The sequence below is a fragment of the Gymnoscopelus braueri genome, assembly GCF_963280865.1.
Source record: "Gymnoscopelus braueri genome assembly, chromosome: 17".
Classification (NCBI taxonomy): domain Eukaryota; kingdom Metazoa; phylum Chordata; class Actinopteri; order Myctophiformes; family Myctophidae; genus Gymnoscopelus; species Gymnoscopelus braueri.
In genome coordinates this window covers 33,286,017-33,304,513 of record NC_137617.1, presented here as the reverse complement: position 1 = coordinate 33,304,513, position 18,497 = coordinate 33,286,017, and the positions used below count along the sequence as shown (strand labels likewise).

The following is an 18,497-nucleotide window of genomic DNA, read 5'->3' as shown; positions in this document are numbered from 1 at the left end:
TGCATGTTCACATCATGTATACTTAACATGACTTATATTTTTCAAATATTAATTTCAATATTAAACATCTTGGACAAAATAGTCAATTTTACATCGAGGTGCCCAGATGTCCCTAGTAGTGCCCACCTATATCCTGTGTATCCCATAGACCTAGTTGCTTATTTATCTCGCAAACAATCTGGCAACACTTAGGTACCGTACTGCCTGTGATGCTCATGGTCGGCTGGAGGCAGCAGACAGACAGGGAGGAAGTGCTGCTGCTGCCTAGCTATTGCAACATCATCATCATCATCATCATCTGCCACGTCTAGCAGTCACACAGTGTGTCTCTGCAGCACAGACAGCAGCGGTCCCTGGAACAGCATGGGACGGATGAGAGACTGGTGGGTGTGACGGAGGAGGAAGGACATAGGAAATACCACGGGAAATACAACAGCCAAACAACACTTCTTCTTCTTCCAGCAGTTCCAACAGCTGACTTCCAGAGTCCAGACCACAGGCGTATTATTTATAGGCCTATATACGTTATTATAAAGACAGTGGATGTGGAGTTAAAAAAAAGACATAAAGTAGGCTTTGTTGTGTTGTCGATATTAGAGGAGGAGGGCGTCAGTTATTCGTCACCGCCTGTCGGTGCTGGAGGACCTAAACTGGATGTCTTTTGTTTAGTGTCGAAGCGGCAGCCGGCAGCAGCAGACGTCATACTGTAGTGTACAACATCCTCCTTGTGCATGTGAGGACGCGCGTGCACACACACACACACACACACACACACACACACACACACACACACACACACACCCCCACACACACACACACACACACACGCAGAGAGAGAGAGAGAGCGCGTGTTCGATCCTGCAGTTCAGTGGAGGTGGCTGATCATCATCCATGCTGCTAAGCTCAGGGAGAATCATGGAAGAATTCGTGACCGAAGAGGAGGAACCATGGTACGATCAGCAAGATCTGGAGCAGGGTAAGCATAAACACCCTCCTCCTCCTCCTCCTCCTCCTCCTCCTCCTCCTCCTCTCTCTCTCTCTCTCTCTCTCTCTCTCTGTCTGTACTCCCACACGACACGGCCCTGCATGCAGCATCATCCCAGGATGAGCTCAGCTCTTCTCTCTAGCTGCACAAAGGTCTTTTTTCATGCGAGAGCTGTGATGCAGTGGTGGAAAAAGTACTCACATGTTTTTTAAGTATCAATACTGCAATGTAGAAATACTCTGTTACAAGTAAAAGTCCGGAATTCAAAATGCACTCGAGTAAAAGTACAAAAGTATTGCTATCAAAATGTACTTAAAGTACCTAGCCCTGAAACATGACTGTCATGCTTGTATACAAGCGTCATGTGAACCATGGCTATTAAAGTACCAAAAGTAGAAAGTACTCATTATGCAGAATGACTCATTTCACAAGTTTTTAAATATATAAAATATACAAATTTAAAAACATATACAAATCTTTTGAAAATAGTAGATCTACAAGCTCTCAATGCACAACGCATTGTGAGCTTGTAGATCGGCTATTTTCAAATGGCCGAAATGTATATTGGGGCTGAAGTGGTTACTGTATGTTTTGTAATAATAATCAAAATATACAAAGTGACTAGTAACTAAAGTTTTCAAATAATTGTAGTGGAGTAAAAGTACTATATTTGCCTCTGAGATGTAGTGGAGTAGAAGTAAAAGTACTGACATTTGGAAATACTCCAGGAAAGAAAAAAAAAAAACCAAAATTCTACTGAAGTACAGTACTTAGTAAATTTACTTAGTTACTTTACACCACTGCACAAAGGTATTTTTTCGTGCCAGAGCTATGATGTCACCTACACATCATTTGCGTTTACAACGCACATACTTTTTTTTATCATATCATAGAATGCACAATCTGTGCCACTTTGACAGTATGCCAACAACCAGTTTTGTCATGGCTACTGACAACAATGGAGCACAGCTTTCTTTTGAAGTGATCAAAAAATATGTATTCGATCTGTTTGAAGTAGCCTATTCACCTGTTTCCTAGGCTGTGTGTTTTCCACTTCCTGTCGATTTGATCCAATGAAATCCAATGAAACTGGTCAGATGACCAATGATATCCAATGAAATCGACAGGAAGTGGAAAACACACAGCCTTGGAAACGGGTGAATAACTTATAATAATGCCTATATAATAAGCCTGATAAACCATCAAGCACAAAGAACAAGCCCTCAGCAAATAACGGGACCCAAGTCTTCAAGGAGTTTACTTTGGCCATGCAGTTTGGAATAGTGTAGTGTAGGCTACATGGAAGTATTTGACTAATCAAAAAAACTGTCTAAAAAACTGTCTATCCCAAAACTCAGATAGTCAAGCCCTACCTACCATGGCATAACTGCAAGTCAGATGCAGTTGTTATTTGGTATTGATTGCTTAAATAGTTTGTCATTTGCTGGAGTTCTCCATTGAATTGCATTTTAAGGTGTTTAGCCACTCATCCTGAGTGTGTCCTAATAGGTTATAGCCTACTACAGCAGGAGTAATTTCCTCCAGAAGCAACCTAATGTCATATCATGCTCTTTGAAAAGGTAGTTATAGGCTATTTCTCTTTATTACATGATCTGTACCCGAGTAAAATATGCGTGGTACTACTACACAGTCAGTGCTCCCATTCAAGCAGCCAAAAATTTTAGATGAAAAGAAGAAAGAAATTGACAGAATCACCCACACATACACCGCCTCTCCCTTTGCACCAATTGTCATTTCCTGCCTTCTTTAATCTATCACTTAGTCTGTGCCAAAGCAGTTATTACACAACCTACCAGTGGTGGTGCCACTGGTGCAATGAGCTGATGCAGAGATTTTACTTGGCTCTTGATACGAAAGAGCACTCATGCATACACACACACAAAGTCACAAACAAACATGCTCAAACACACATGCACATAACTTGCATGGCACATAAAAGTATTTATTCTTCACTATACAGTATAATTTACAAAATGACAGCGGAGAGATAAAAAATGTCTCCTTGGTAGTGGGTGATTTGTCTTCTCTTTACTCTTGGAGATAAGAGAGAGTGCAAAGAAATAGACAGCAGCAGAAAGGACTGCATTTTCCAAAACTGCATATTGAGGAACAATTTGTCACTCTTTGCTATTCATCCATCTCAATGTTGCACTGCCCCTTTCCTGACCAGCGTGCTCCACAGAGGAGAGGACTCCTGTCCTGACCCCCCAGGTGCAAGTGTCAGGTTGGGTATGGTTCAGGGTTTTAAAGTGCTGACTGGCTGTGCACACTGTCAGACGTGTGTGACACTGCCAGGTGCAATGACTCCATCAGAAAAGAGAGACACCACTGGCATTGTATTACCTTCCAGCTGGAGAGGAGAGGAATCACTGTGAGGTGATGTTAGGAGGATCACTGGGCAAACCAAGCTCACTGGAAGGAAAGAAAAAAAACAATCAACTGTGACCTGGAAATTCAGCAGATATGAAACGTGGAATGATGTGAAGTGGGAGTATGTTTGCAGATGTGGATACGACTCGTGTTTCCAACACTGAAACAAAACAGAAGAGATTAAAAGGGTGCAAACATTGTGAATAGGATGCTTCTTTGTTCAAACCCTTTGTTTGTCAGCCGCAGGGCCTGTAATGGCATTAGTCCAAGAGGCAAATATGTGCCCAGACCAGCTGAGACAGGAGGCTTGCTAGGACCCACTGGTTATCAAGGCTGGGCTTACGTCTAATGAGTTGCTTCCAGGGCAGTCTACTCTTATTACAGGCTATAACGTGCTTGCACCACTTAAAGAAAGCACTTTAAACTTGACTGTGTTGCTCTCTCAGAGTGGGTCTGTAGCGCAGATCAGGGGACAGGAAGTGGACAGTTTTTTTTTCCACATTCCGATGATTCACAAGAGGGATACGCACCTACCAAAACAACTCCTCCTGTGTTGCTGGAGAAGATCGCTATTCCACATGCATGCAGGAACAGGGGGCACAGATTGGCCTGCTTACACATGCAATGTTGTGTGTGCACAAAAGCATTTTTGAGATTGCATATGCATTACTGTAGTACATGCACAACTGGGGCTGTCAATTGTCTATTACAACGTGCAGAAAATTCATGCAGCACAGTAGCTTATGTATGAGGCACTGACCCTGAGATGACGATGACAATGTCGTCCTCTTTGGGCTACAACACAGAGTCGAGATAAATAGACTGAATGGCTGGTGGCCAGTATTGAATGGTTAACCATTTCAAAACCTATGTACTTTGTGGACTGGGGTCCCCCAGGGGTCTGTACTTGGTCCCCTCCTTTTTTTACTCTACACCAAATCTCTTTGCCGACAATAGCTGACACATTGTGAGCTTCTAGATTTGCTATTTTCACTGAATGTTTGCCTATTTTGCAGAATACTTGTCAATATGACATGCACAGAATAGGGAGGGACGCTAGGGTTCATGTGGTTAATACTGAGGGGAACTTAAAACATTTATCTCTTCACTTCTCTCATTTCAGCCCTCTATCCCAGTTTTCTCCATATCTTTCCCTCTCCCCAGTTTAGGTTGTCACTGAAATGGGGGGCTATTGATTAAACCTGTTTTATCTCTGCAAATAGATCCCAGTAATCATCATAGAGAGACAGAACTGTGAATACAGACGCTGAGCTAGTGTTTTGGGTTGTGTGTTTTATTGGTGGTGTCTGGTTTGGGAGTTTTCAAACCCGCCCTTAGCTTTAGAGAGGGGTTTTGGTCTGTTGTCGGCAGACCTCAGCCAAAGGAGTACACATTCTCTGCTTATGTAATTCAGTTTCCTTTTTTCGAGGAAAACACAAGATAATTTATGAGAGCAACACCATCCAAGTGGCTGTAAAGTGGAGTGGAGTGTTTCTATTAAGTATTTGTTATGAGTATTCACATTTCTAGCAGTGTCTCCAGTGCTATCTTAAGCCTAATTTATACTTTGGTCATATGATCACGTTGCTCGCTGAACATAATCGATTTTCAAGTGTAAAAAAGGTCATTCAAAATCAGTTATTTTCGGTGAGTAACATGGCTGTACAACTAAGTACACAGCTGTGCAGTGAGCCTTATTCAACCCCATTGGGTGAATAACAGAAGCACAGTTGTACAACAGTTTAGTACCACACAGAACCCATTCTTGTGTTGGAGGTGAAAAAAAGTCCCTGGTGTGATGTGCGGGCGTATGTTATGAAAGAAGAACTAATTATACATGAGGCATGTGACAAAAAGAACTAAGATGTTTTTTTATAAATGTGAATTTACTGAAATCACCTGAAAGAGACATTTTCAAAGAAAACGAAGCCTGTCAGAGTTTGATTTCCACAGACCTCTTCTAACTGGCTGGTCAATAGGAGAGGGGATGGCTACACAGACACACCATTGACAACTCTAGCACTTATTGTCTCCGCCAGGCCGAAAGGCATGGCGAGAGAGTATGTTTTACCCCCTGTCCGTCCGTCCGTCCGTCCGTCCGTCCGTCCGTCCGTCCGTCCGTCCGTCCGTCCGTCCGTCCGTCCGTCCGTCCATCTGTCTGCGAGCGACTAATCTCCGGCACCGTTGGCCCGGCCGCTGCGAAACTGTGCACACATACTCCCTCAAATTTTTCAGATTGGCCAGTTATAGCGCCACCAGGAGGCCTATTTGTGCAAAATCCATTTTTTGATATTACTCCTACAGATTTTATCCAAACATCACGCAAATCAGTACACAGTATCTCTGTAGTCATGTGATCAACACGGATCTGTCTGATTTTCCATATTCCATCCTGATTGGCTAAGGTTGGCTTCCAAAGTTTGCAGGATTGGTCCATTTTGAACTAAATGCCTCAAATCATGAACGCAGCTTGCGATTTCTGTGAAATTTCACACGCACATTCCCACTAGGCCGAGGAATAAATGCCACTTGAAAATTTTCAAATCAGCCTCATGGTGGCGCTATAAAAGGCCAAATTGCGTTTTTAACTGTAACTGCACCAATCTGCGTGAAACTTTGCACGCATACTCCCTAGAGGCCAAGGAAAAACATCTGCCCTGCATTTTTCACATTAGCCTTTTATAGCGCCACCAGGAGGCCGACTTATGTAAAATACATATTTTGAGATTAAGCCTTCAGATTTTATCCAAATGTCACGCAAATCGGTACACATGATCTCTATAGTCATGTGATCAAGATGGATTTTTCATATTCCATCCTGATTGGCTAACATTCACATCTAAAGTTTGCAGGAGTGGGCCGCTTTGAACAAAATGCCGCAAATCATGAACGCAGCGTCCGATTGCGGTGGAACTTTGCACGTACATTCACACTACGTTGAAGAACGAACGCCACCCTTTTAACATTGCCCTATTATAGCGCCACCAGGAGTCCGATTTTTCTTTTTTATATTACTCCTACAACTTTTGTCCAAACATCATGCAAATCAGTACACATTATCTCTTTAGGCAAGTGATCAAGATGGTTCCGTATGATTTTTTATATTCCATCCTGACTGGCAAATTCTGAACATTGCTGGCCCACAATAACCTACCTGACCTGGCGGAGACCTGTGCTCCGAGGAGCACTTTTTCTAGTTTATTATGCTTAGCTGTGCGTGGGTGTCACCCACCAAAAATAGCAGATCTACAAGCCCACAACGCGTCGTACTGCGATGCGTTGTGGGCTAGTAGATCCGCTGTTTTCGGTGCACCACACCTGTGAAACGTCGTATAAATCAAGCCTAACTCTACGGATTGCTGCATTCAGTTGTAGCCTACCTGTGTGTGGCCAAGCCCACATGGGAATTAATTAAGCTGTCAGTGCAGAAGCACGTATGTTGAATTAGCCCATGTGCAGGAGCTGTGAACGGCATGCTATGCTGTAGTATGCTCAGTACACAGTTTAATTCAGGAAAGACAGGAAGAGGCAACATGTAGATGTAGTAGTGGAAAAGCCTGCAATGATGAGGAATAAGATAAAGTGTATATATGCAACATGATTGAAATGTCCTGTGGACTGTATAAATGCTTGTTTGCTGCTGACTTGCATGTTATTTCATGTTTAGCCCCTTAAGTGAGTTGCGAGCCCCACTTTGCTCTTAAGACCCTGACGCAAACACACGGTTGGGTCAGAGGTTAGAGTTGAATGAAAGCAATCAACGTCTGGACTCACTCCCAGTGATCACTATTGATTGCTGAAGACAGACACTGGTCTCAGTGTGACGACCTTATTGGCTTTTCAGTCCAGCCCCGTCTCTCTTTCTGTCTCAGTTCACATCTTGCTGACTCATGAGACCAGACAATATTGTGCACCACGAATACCTGTCAGTGCTGAACAGAGAGAGAGTGACTCAGCATCCAGGTCCGTCTGTATGTGTTGGAAGCACAAATGAAGGCAATAAAGAGCAAAGCAACAGCTGGTCTCATAAGTGCTTCCATTGTTTTACGACCCACACTGCATGCTTTTGCTAAAAGCTCCCTGAACGACGCGATGCATTATTTAATACTGTACATTATATTACACATGTACTGTAATAAATGGGGGGGGGGGCACAATACTATTATAACTAATGATACTCGATACCTCTTTTGATGCATTGCAAAGAGAAGAAGAAAAAATAAACACAAGCACACAAAGACTTTAAGTCCATAATTAGATTTGATGGTATAATTCTATTATTGCATGCATTTTTACACAATTCAAATGTATTTTGTTGGGCACTTTTTGGTTATATAATAATCTTCTTTGAAACAATACATATTTACATGGACTGGTCCGTAAAAGGAAGAGAACATTTTTTACAGGAATCTGATTGTACAGTACTTTCAATACAATCGATTAATAGAATCATATCGTTTTAAACACGTGGCATTGGAAAAGTACCTATACTTTTGACAACTTCTATGTTAAACGCATATTGCACCTATACATCAGAGCTAGGTATGCTTCGTCGTGGCACATTGGAAGTTTCCCCTGACCTTCTTGTGAGTGAGGAGCAGCTCACTGACTGCATGCTTCTGAATCTTCACCTATTCTGGTCCTGATCTCATTGGAGAGGTGGGCTCTTCATCAAATTATCTTGGCACACATTGCTGACCTTCATACACCGTCTGCAAGGAGATGCACTGTGAATGCTGTCTCTCTGGCTCCAGCTCTCTCTTCTCTCCCTGTAGCTGTCCTGCTTTATTCCAGACCAAAATAAAGTACCGTGCCCTGCCCTCCTGACAGACACCTTGGTCCTTTCCAAAAGTAGAACAATGGGCTCCATTAATTTTGAGCGCATACAGTATATCAGCCTGTAACTGTACCTCCAGATAGCCTAGATAGCCACTGCACCTCATCATGTAATGAACTCCCATATGTCACTTTTCACCCCCCACATCTCCATCCATGCGATTATCCATGTCTGTTGCCTCTTTTTCTTACACATCCCTCTTTTATTACACACTCAGTTGCTCATCCACCCCTCTCTCAATCTAATTAAATCTTCCTCTAGTACTCCTTTCCTTCCAATCCTCTCTGGCCCTCTTACATCCTCAGTATACAATTCTGTCTCAGCCGTGATAGGATTGCCACTGCCTTTTACTGAGGTTTTTTTATTCTGAATTGTATTCTCTTATTTGACTGTTTTATTTTATTGTATTGTTTTGTGTAAATCACTTTGAATTGCCTTGTTGTCTAAATGTGCCATACAAATAAACCTGCCTGGCCTTGCCTCTATCTTGGCCCTTTGCTCTCTGGTATCCCTTGCATTCCCATCAATTTATCTTTCTGTCTCCTTCTCTTTCTCCCGTCTCTCCTCGCTTTTGTCTAGACCTCCACCTGGCGGCCGAGCTGGGCAAGACGTTGCTGGAGAGGAACAAGGAGCTGGAGGACTCCCTGCAGCAGATGTACATCACTAATGAAGAGCAGGTGCAGGAGATTGAGGTATGGATGACAATCTTACCAGCATTACAGAGAGATCATTACGCGATTCAGCCGGATCAAAGAGGAATTGGAGGCGGAAGAATGAGACGTTCAGTAGTCTCTGTTTCTCCTGCTAATGCTAAAAAGATGTCTTTTGGATTATTAAAAAGTGTCAGGACTCTTCTTTTGATGATGAAATAAAATATAAAATAGGTATGCATTCATCTATTGATGAGACTATGGTGATTGTATTGCACTCCACTGCTGTCCTCGCTAGACTGCCAAACAGCTACAAACAAGTTGTAAGCCATTAACCAAGGCAATGAGTTGTCTAATGGAAACTGAGAATCAGCGTAGTGAAAGAGAATTCAATCAAGGGATTCAGGTAACTCATTCCCCTCCCTCCTCACTGACATAAGCCATTAACCACTTCAACTTCGTTGACCAAGGTCCCCCAGGGCCAGGGTCTGTACTTACTTGGCCCAAAGTGTGTCGCATTGTGAGCTTGTAGATCAGCTGTTTTCACAGAATCTTTGCTTGATTTGCTCAGAATAGAGACAGTAGGGTTCATGTGGTTAATTTTAAACAATACTATTTACTGAAACAAGAGATGGAAGTCAGACCCACTGGACTTAACCACAACAGTGATGTGTGTCAGGCATGTACTGTGTGAGCCCATGCATGTGGTCCTGGGTGTGTAGTAGTGTGTATGTACGGTGCTTAACGGTGGTATTATATGGATTCAACACTTTCAACCTGGCATCCCGATTTTGTGCATGTAGATTATGGATGAGATGTTTTTTCGTCATTTTCATCAACATGTTCAAAATCTAAATGATGTGTGGTGTGTGTGTGTGCATGTATTTGACAAGTCAATACGTGTTTTCTTCAACCAAAACAATTGTTTATGTTAATCTGTGTCCTCCAGTACCTGTCGAAGCAGCTGGACGTTTTGCGGGACATGAACGAGCAGCACGCTAAAGTCTACGAACAGTTGGATAGCACCGCCAGGGAACTGGAACTCACCAACCGCACACTGGTGACCGACAGCAAGACCTCATCGCACAAGATAGAGAGGTGACAGACGCCAGGATTTGAGCTAGCTCCAAAATCCTTTCTTTTTTTCTTTCTTTCTTCTGTCCTTTCTGTCTTTCTTTCCTCCCTTTCTTTCTTGTTTTTATTTCCCTACTTCCCATCTTCCACTAGGGGTGGGACAATATGGGTACCTCACGATACCATATATATCACGATATTAGGCCCACGATAACAATATATATCACGATATTCGACGATATTCGATATATTGCGATATCACGATATTCGACATATATTTCACCAACGATATATCACGATATCTGAAAATATCGATATATTGCGATATCACGATATATTGCATGAAAATTCACCAACGATATATCACGATAGTCCTTGTATTCAATTCTTAAACACATAAAATAGCACCAAACAGTTCAAAATCATCATTACACAAATACAGAGTAGGAAAAACAACGTATCACAAACTAAAAAAAAAAAAAAAAAAGTAAAGTAGTAAAGTATATCGCAGTATATCGATTATTTATCGCGGGAGAAAGTATCGCGATATATCGATATATCGTCCCACCCCTATCTTCCACTCTCCCTTTCTTCCTCATGTCCTAACCAATCCTCTTCCTGTGTCTTGACAGGTTGACAGGGACCATTGAGACCATGCAGAACCAGGTGGAATCTCTCTCAGGGCAGGTAGAGCAGCTTCGCTCCATGGAGCAGCTCCGCGTGAGGAGGGAGAAGAGGGAACGCCGCAAGACCATCCACTCTTTCCCTTGCCTGAGGGAGCTTTGTACGGCGCCCAGGTCAGGGTGACATGTCTGAACCACTGTTTTATGGTTTTAATATTATACAATATGGTATGAACCCTGAAGTACCTTGTGATACAATAAAGCACACTTCTAATAATAATAAGTAGTAAGTTGATGTGTGTGTGTGTGTGTGTCTTTCTGTCAGTTACGAGGATGGGTTTGTGGTGGGCCGAGCCGAGAGTTTCTCTGTGGACGCAAAGCGCCAGCCTCTCGAGGAAGAGAACGAGCGACTGAGGGAGGCGGTGTCAGCTCTGCGCTCAGCCGGGCGGGCGGAGAGGGGACGCCGGGAGGGAGCGGAGAAGGAGTGCCACCTTCTCCTGGGGGAGTTCTCTCGCCTGGAGAAACGGGTGCAGGTAGGATTCAAGCCCCAATTAATACTTGGGTCCGTACACAAACGTGAAACGTCATATGACAAAAGTAATACACCAGGCTTCGGGATTACACATGAATCATGACTCTTATGTTTCTCCCCCCGGCAGGACGCCGAGAGCTGCCAGGTGAGGGTACGCGAGCTGGAGGTGGAGCTCCAGGAGCTGCAGCAGCTGCGGCGCGCGCGGACGTTCCTCATGAGCGGCGAGGACGACGGCCTGGCGTTCACGCAGAACCTCCTCAACAACACCCCGGAGACGGACACCTTCCTGGAGCCGGAGCCGGGGGAGACGGGAGGAGGGGTGAGGGAGGAGACTGAGGGCGGAGGGGGAGTGGGAGGGGAGGCCCTGCCCACGTCCAGCCCGGTGAGGAAGAGCTGCAGCGACACGGCGCTCAACGCCATAGTGGCGCGCGACGCCTCGGGCCGCCGGAGGGGGAGCTACGCCATCCACGCCAACAGCGTGAGGAAGAGGGGGATGTCCATACTCAGGGAGGTGGACGAGCAGTACCACGCCTTGCTGGAGAAGTACGAGGAGTTGCTGGGGAAGTGTAGGCGCCACGAGGAGGGCATTTGTCATACCGGGGTCCAGACCTCTCGGCCCGTCTCCAGGGACCCTTCCATGAAAGACTGCGCCATGGGCCCCACCCCGGCGCCTCCGACCACCCCCACCAACCTGTCCCCTTCCACCCCGGAGGCCATGGAGAGCATCAGCAAACAGGTGGAGGCCGTGGATAAGCGACTGGGCCAGAGCACTCCAGAGTACAAAGCCCTTTTTAAAGAGATCTTTTCTCGCATCCAGAAGACCAAGACTGACATCAAAGCTACCAAAGCTGCTAAAACGAGCAAATCTAGCAAGCCTGGCAAGTCTAGTAAACAATAATCACCTTGGTTTAGAGAGTTGCTATGGGATTGTTTTGTTTGTTCAGTAGTTTGAGTTGACTGACTGAAATGTTAGAGGCTGTTGTTTCCACAGAAATTTGTTTTTTTTCATGGTTAGAGCGCTTTGGATATCAAACATGTGAATACCCAGAGCCCTTTCAAATTATTGTTGCTATAGGATCGATCTGATGATTTAGCAGCGGATCTCAAGGAAGATCCTGCTGTCAGGAGAAGAGCGCAGTGGTGGAAAAAGTACTCAAATTCTTTACTTAAGTAAAAGTACCAATACTGCAATATAAAAATACTCTGTTACAAGTAAAAGTACAGAATTAAAAATGCACTTGAGTAAAAGTACAAAAGTATTGGCATCAAAATGTACTTAAAGTACCAAAAGTAAAAGTACTAAATATTTGAGAATAGCCGATCTACAAGCTCACAACGCGTCGCGATGCGACGCGTTGTGAGCTTGTAGATCTGCTATTTTCAAATAGCCTAGGTTTAAAATAGGGCTAAAGTGGTTAATGTATGTTTCATTATATCATAGTGTATATCTGAAAAGTAACTAGTAACTAAAGTTTTCAAATAATTGTAGTGGAGTAAAAGTACAACATTTGCCTCTGAGATGTAGTGGAGTAGAAGTAAAAGTATTGGAAATTGGAAATACTCAAGTAAAGTACAAATACCTCAAAATTGTGCTTGAGTACAGTACTTAAGTAAATGTACTTAGTTACTTTCCACCACTGAGAAGAGGTAGGAGTGTATGTAATCAACCTCCCCTCTGTCACGTTGGTTGATATTTTTAGTCCCGGCATTGATGAGTGGCGCTCCATCTCCAAACGTTGAACTGTTTTATACTCGAGGTGCCCAGAGCATTCCGTCAAAAATGGCGCGAGCTGCCGAAAGCACTAAAAAAACGAAAGGTGTTGGGAAGAGGATGTCTCCTAGAGCATCTTTATCATAGAAATGCATGCCGTAAAGGCAATGGCAGCTCAAAAAAATGCTTTCTGCGGACACAGCCCCTTATGGGCAGCTCGTTTCAGCTCAGATTAGAAATCCCAGCATTCCATCCATAATTAAAATAGTCTAATAAGGAAGAAGCCAATTTGCATGAAATGAATTTAAATTTTACAAAAAATTTAATTCAGCTCTAATTATAAAACATAAACAGCAATCAAAATTTGCGCCTTCTTTAGCTGTGGCACCAATTTGCATCAATTGAACATGTACTCTCTGTCTATCCTTACCTAAGAATTATGTTAATTGTCAGTTTCATTTTGCTACAAAACAACACTTAGAGCAATTGTGACTTACAGCTATACTAACGACGTTAACAAGATACAGCCAAGATACAGCCTTATGCCTCTCACAACCATCACACGACTGCACCGAATGATGAAATCTGCCTCTAGAAATGTGCATCCGCTAAACTTCAGCAGTGCTTTTAGCGGCTAACGTTTCCCAAACACTGGGTCGGGACCCATTTGTGGGTCACGGACACATTTTTATGGGTCACGACTCACGACTCATGAGTAAATATCCCTTTATTTTTTTGTTTCCTACATTTTGTTTTTTATTATTATTATTATTATTTAAAAACACTTCCTGCCCCCCAAAAATATTTTTTTCATCAATTAGGTTTTTTAAAAAAAAATAAGAAATTAAGAAATTCCATAAATTAGAAAACAAATGTTTAAGAAGTAGAGAAAATAGCCGATCTCACAGCGCAACGCACCATGACGCGTTGTGAGCCTTGTAGATCTGCTATTTTCAGTAGCTAGTATCTTTTGGAGTCTCCAGCTAAAAAGTCTGGGAAACAGTGCGCTAATGGATTAAATTCTTCTATAACCGATTAAAACAAGACCGTGACATGTTGAGCTCTATGTAATCAATCCATTACGGCATACAGTATAATAGTTCAGTTATAGTCTCCATTCTTCTCAACCCCATCTTTGAGAGTGAGCTGGAGTGGCTAATAATTCACCTACTGGTATATTATCATTATATCTATAAAAGTAAAATGTCTAATTCTAAACCGTCAACAGACCTTTTGCCTGGAGCATGTTGCTACTGTGGCGCACTGCTCTGTGTGTGTGTGTGTGTGTGTGTGTGTGTGTGTGTGTACTGTATGTGCGCACGCGTGTGTGCGGTGCGAGCGCATGTGTGTGTGTGTGTGCGACCTTGATACTGTATTTTATATTTTAGGGATGCCTCACCCGAGATTTAAGACCAGTTCTAACGTACTTAGAAACTCAGCGCTCAAATGCAATAGAGAGGATTAAGTAAGTAAATGTAATTTAGGGCATCCACAATCCTATTTATGCACTTACAGTTGTGGAAATAATGTTTGAATAAGGAACTTTATCCTTCCACTGTGAAATTCTCAGTGTCATGCTACTTCACTCTTCACTAAAGGGAGCATATCACCATTAGGCCATGGTGCAGGAGTTATCAACATTCATGAGTAGCAATTCTATATAATCAAGGCAGGCAAGTAAAATTATATTTAAGTATGATGCTGATGAGAAGATTGTTTTGCGTTTGCTTATTTCTCAAAATGTCCTGTCTTATTGAGTCCTGAATGTCACGGAACGGTAAACCCGCTAAATGCTAGCAGAACAAAAGCTGCTGTCCTTCTCCATCTTTGTGAAAAGATGCCGCAAACAATCTCTGAAGATTGTTGCCTTTTCTGTGCCCTAGGTATTATGAACACTCATGCAAGAGCATATTAAATGCTGGAGGCTGTGAAATAGATATGTCGCTTTGTTAAGTAAGTAAAGTCTAATGTATTTTTATTGTCTTTTGTTCTGACACCACATACAGTATAAGTTGTTACATCGTCGAGAAAGAAGGTGTATTTTGCTGCCTCACCTCTAACAAACCAAACCAAAAATATATATAATTACACATAACCAGGCATAACTGTGATTGTGATAATAATGGTCAAAACATAATATACTGGCCGTTGTGTGAAGACAAGGAAAGGCTTGGGAACATACAGTAAACATGGATAGTTCCTGATAAAGATGAGCTTAGAGGTCAAAATGCTTATGTTACAATGAGAATCAAATGTCTTTAACAGTTTGCAGATTATTTTTCTTTAATTATAGAGGGACATGTAACAGAATTGTCACCCGTATAAGGATTCTAGCTTGAGCCTTTGTATAACAATCTATGATATAAAACTAACAAACCTGCAACCGTATTGCACCTTTTCCACTATATACTGTACCTATGCCTTTTTCTTGGGTAAATTAAGGATTTAGAACTTTCTTATAATGAATGTGATAGTAGTCATCATATTTTATATCTAATTCTGCAGTAAACCGTTTGAGGACATAGAGTATGTATGCTTCAAGCGTAACCTCCATGGCACCTGAAACACTACAATTGTGATGTGTGGTAATGTGAAATGTGAGTTAAGTAGAGAATGGATGTTATTGCAGTTTGGAAAGTCCAAGAGTACTTTTGTTTTCTCTCAGGGTCTCTCAAGGCATTCTGACTGGGGGACTTGTGATGAAGTTGAACTACCTGTCTTAACTGTTGAAACAAAGTTCAATCCTAGCTCTGGAGGACTGTTGTGTGTAGAGTTCACAGGAAACCAACACCCACATGCCAGATTCAACAAATCAAACTGTTGATAATATGTTGCGTTGTTGAATCACATGTAATAGTGTATGACAGGAACGTATGTATGTAGGCACTACAGTCTTATATGACAAGGAGTGAGGAACAGTACATCAAGTCATTGGAGTAAATGATGCCAAACCAGAGCCTGTTTTGTCAGTCCTTTAATGGCTCTATAGGTTTCTGTGCTGCAATGTCTTACCTATTGCACTTGAAAATGTCATCTTTTGCGTATGAAGGCTTGTATAGTTATCTATTTATTTGTGTGTGAATGTTATAACATTGTTCTAAATGACTTTTTCATTATCTAGTTTTGGTGCCTGTATGTGAATGTCACTAACATATACTTAGAGTGAACCTAATTTGCTTTACTTATATCATCCGGTTCAAACGTGTGTATTATTAGTTATTAGAATATTGGCATCAACGATTGGTCATACAGTATGTTAGCTCTCTTCATCACTGAGCTGATATCCCCATTATTGCCATGTTAATAAAGCATTGATATTATGCCTCTTGTGTCGTGTTTAAATCTCACACAGAAGTGTTGAATTAAGACTTTTGATGACATGAAGAAAAGTTGTCCATAACACATGGATATATTACAACATTGATATGGCTTTGTTAACCAGGTAGATCACATTAGGTAAAAACAATAATGCCTCTCTTGAAAGGTAAGCAAAGTAGGTTTCAAGTGAGTGGGATTCTGGGAATGGAACAGAACTTCTGGTGGCTGGTGGGGTCGTCAGTCACCTATGACGTATCTTGTAATCACTCACTAGCAAGGATGTAAGAACAGACAAGGTTACCAAAGAACAAGAGTTTAAAATCCCCTAGAGGGTGTGCTGCTCCTGACCAAAGTGGTACAACCAACTGCCATTGCCATCCTTCCTATGCTCCAATAGTGTGGCTAAAAATGAAGTTTCATGGAAATCTGCCCATTAGATCTTTAGATTGTGCAAGTGGACATTTTGGTCTTAATTGACTGCCAGAGTTTATTCATAATGTACTCACCCACTGCCAGGGTTTTTAATAATTTATTTTATAGAAAAAATGTGAATTATTTGTCCGTTTATTTTTTAACATTGAAGTGAATGGATTTTTTTATTTTAATTGTTATATCCCCTAATTCGTTGTGAATAACGAAAAAAAATTATACTCAAAAATTAGAGAAACCTTTTAGAAATTCAAAAACAAAATAAAACTAGAAAAAGTGCTCCTCGGAGCACAGGTCTCCGCCAGGTCATGTAGGCTATTGTGGCCTCCTGGTGGCGCTATAATAGGCCAATGTGAAAAGGGTGCCATTTCTTCTTAGGCCTTGCACGACAATCGGACACTGACTGCATTCATGATTTGAGGCATTTTGTTAAAAACATTTGTTTCAGGCATGATATGTTTTTGTTCGAATGTGATGCCCCTGGTCCTTAGCCTGGTAAACCCTCCCTCCGGAAATCTCATTTGTAATTCATTTCAGGAGTGAGTCTGGCATGATCGCCCATTCTGCAATATTGGCTGTGGGCTGGAGTTGGGCGGGAGTAATACCGTTGACTGACAACCCCTTCAGCCAATGATCGTTGTTCCCCTTCAGCCAATCAGCAGTGCATTTTTACCACCTCCAGACTAATGTGACGCAAGGGGACTTTTGAGACGGCCATGCCCAAAATAGGTTGCCTTATTCGGAATCGGATACATGCGTGTCACTGCCCGCCCCTGCCGGTTCTCTGAATTTTTATTTTTAAATAGGCTCTGTCATGATTAATTGACCACATATATGAAGTTAAACAACTAAATTCTATCCAAGCGATATCTTAAAAGTAAATTCCGTGCCTCAAAAAAGAAGTTTGAGAGCGTTTTAAAACGGAAAGTAAAAAGTTTAACTGCCCACAGAAAACAATGGCGGCTCGTTCCATTTTTGTCGGCTGCACTCGGTTCCATTCGGGCTCACTCGAACTCGCCACCTGATTGGCCAACTTGCACTGTCAATCACAGAACGATGAGCGACGACGCTAATAGGCTCGTCCATTTGGTGAACGGGCTAGAAACGCCCAGACAAGCCTTCAGGCCAGACTCCATTCCTGAAATCAAATGGAAATGAGATTTTCCGGAGGGAGGGGCTTTACCAGGCTACCTGGTACTGACATGCTCAATCTACATCAAATGGGGCCTATGTAAATATTAAGACTTATTATTGGGGCAAATGTGATGCAAATGTGGGGCTACAGAGGCAAGGGCAACCACCAGGGACCGGGGCCTCACTTCCGTTCACCCAGAGTCCCCAGAGCCCCAACCCCAGGAGCAGGGTCGCAAAGCCACTCACAAGAGCGAGCGCGGTAGGCGACAGCGGCAGTAGCTGCCCTGGAGACGGGGCCGGGGGGTGGCGGTGCGACGCCGGTGGCTCAGGATTTTTCTGCATGCCTTTCCCGCACTGTCCCTCTCCGCTCCCACACTCACGAGAGCACGGGACGGGAGGAGGGGTGTGATACTGGTGGTCCCAGAGTAGGATCACCATGACTTACACACTCACATCACGACTCCAGCTCCAAGATGTCCAATCTCCAAGCATACAATGACAAATACATTAATTGCAATGACGCCTGCGCAAATCAGCAGTTTGGAATGCATGGCCACAGTTTGTGTTGTGTGTGACATCAGACCAGAAATCCGCTCAACATAAGCTATATACATAAGAACAGTACATCAAAGAGAAATTGTTACTTCGGACATAATCAATTGAAGTGTTCTGAGTAAAAAAGGATGAGGATAAAACGGATGGATAACTAAAAGACTGAAGGGTTTGAAAGAGACTATATGAGGGCAAATATTCCTGACCCATAAAAGCCAATAGACTTCAAATTTGTCTGTGTCCAAGTCAAGAACAATATAC

At 42.7% G+C, this 18,497-nt stretch overlaps 1 protein-coding gene across 2 annotated transcripts; it reads left to right on the top strand.

Moving 5' to 3' along the window:
- The first annotated feature begins 359 nt into the window (after nucleotides 1-359).
- LOC308105361 (cerebellar degeneration-related protein 2-like) lies at nucleotides 360-16,085 on the top strand. Of its 2 annotated transcripts, XR_013934901.1 has the most exons (7): nucleotides 360-976; nucleotides 8,793-8,905; nucleotides 9,813-9,961; nucleotides 10,570-10,734; nucleotides 10,886-11,093; nucleotides 11,220-12,229; nucleotides 12,744-16,085. XR_013934901.1 is itself a non-coding variant. In XM_080456034.1 (6 exons), exons 1-6 carry the CDS (start codon nucleotides 892-894, stop codon nucleotides 11,988-11,990), a joined length of 1,491 nt encoding a protein of 496 aa, XP_080312160.1. In that variant the 5' UTR covers nucleotides 360-891; the 3' UTR covers nucleotides 11,991-12,408. The 2 variants fall into 2 exon arrangements, 1 of the variants encoding a protein (XP_080312160.1); XM_080456034.1 differs by lacking the exon at nucleotides 12,744-16,085 and having other exon boundaries at nucleotides 11,220-12,408.
- Nucleotides 16,086-18,497: the final 2,412 nt, after the last annotated feature.

Excerpts from the sequence above, each read along its gene's own strand:
- LOC308105361 (XM_080456034.1), top strand. The coding sequence starts at position 892 with ATGCTGCTAAGCTCAGGGAGAATCATGGAAGAATTCGTGACCGAAGAG. Across the intron at positions 8,906-9,812 it reads AGCAGGTGCAGGAGATTGAG|TACCTGTCGAAGCAGCTGGA; the intron begins GTATGGATGACA and ends TGTGTCCTCCAG. Across the intron at positions 9,962-10,569 it reads TCATCGCACAAGATAGAGAG|GTTGACAGGGACCATTGAGA; the intron begins GTGACAGACGCC and ends GTGTCTTGACAG.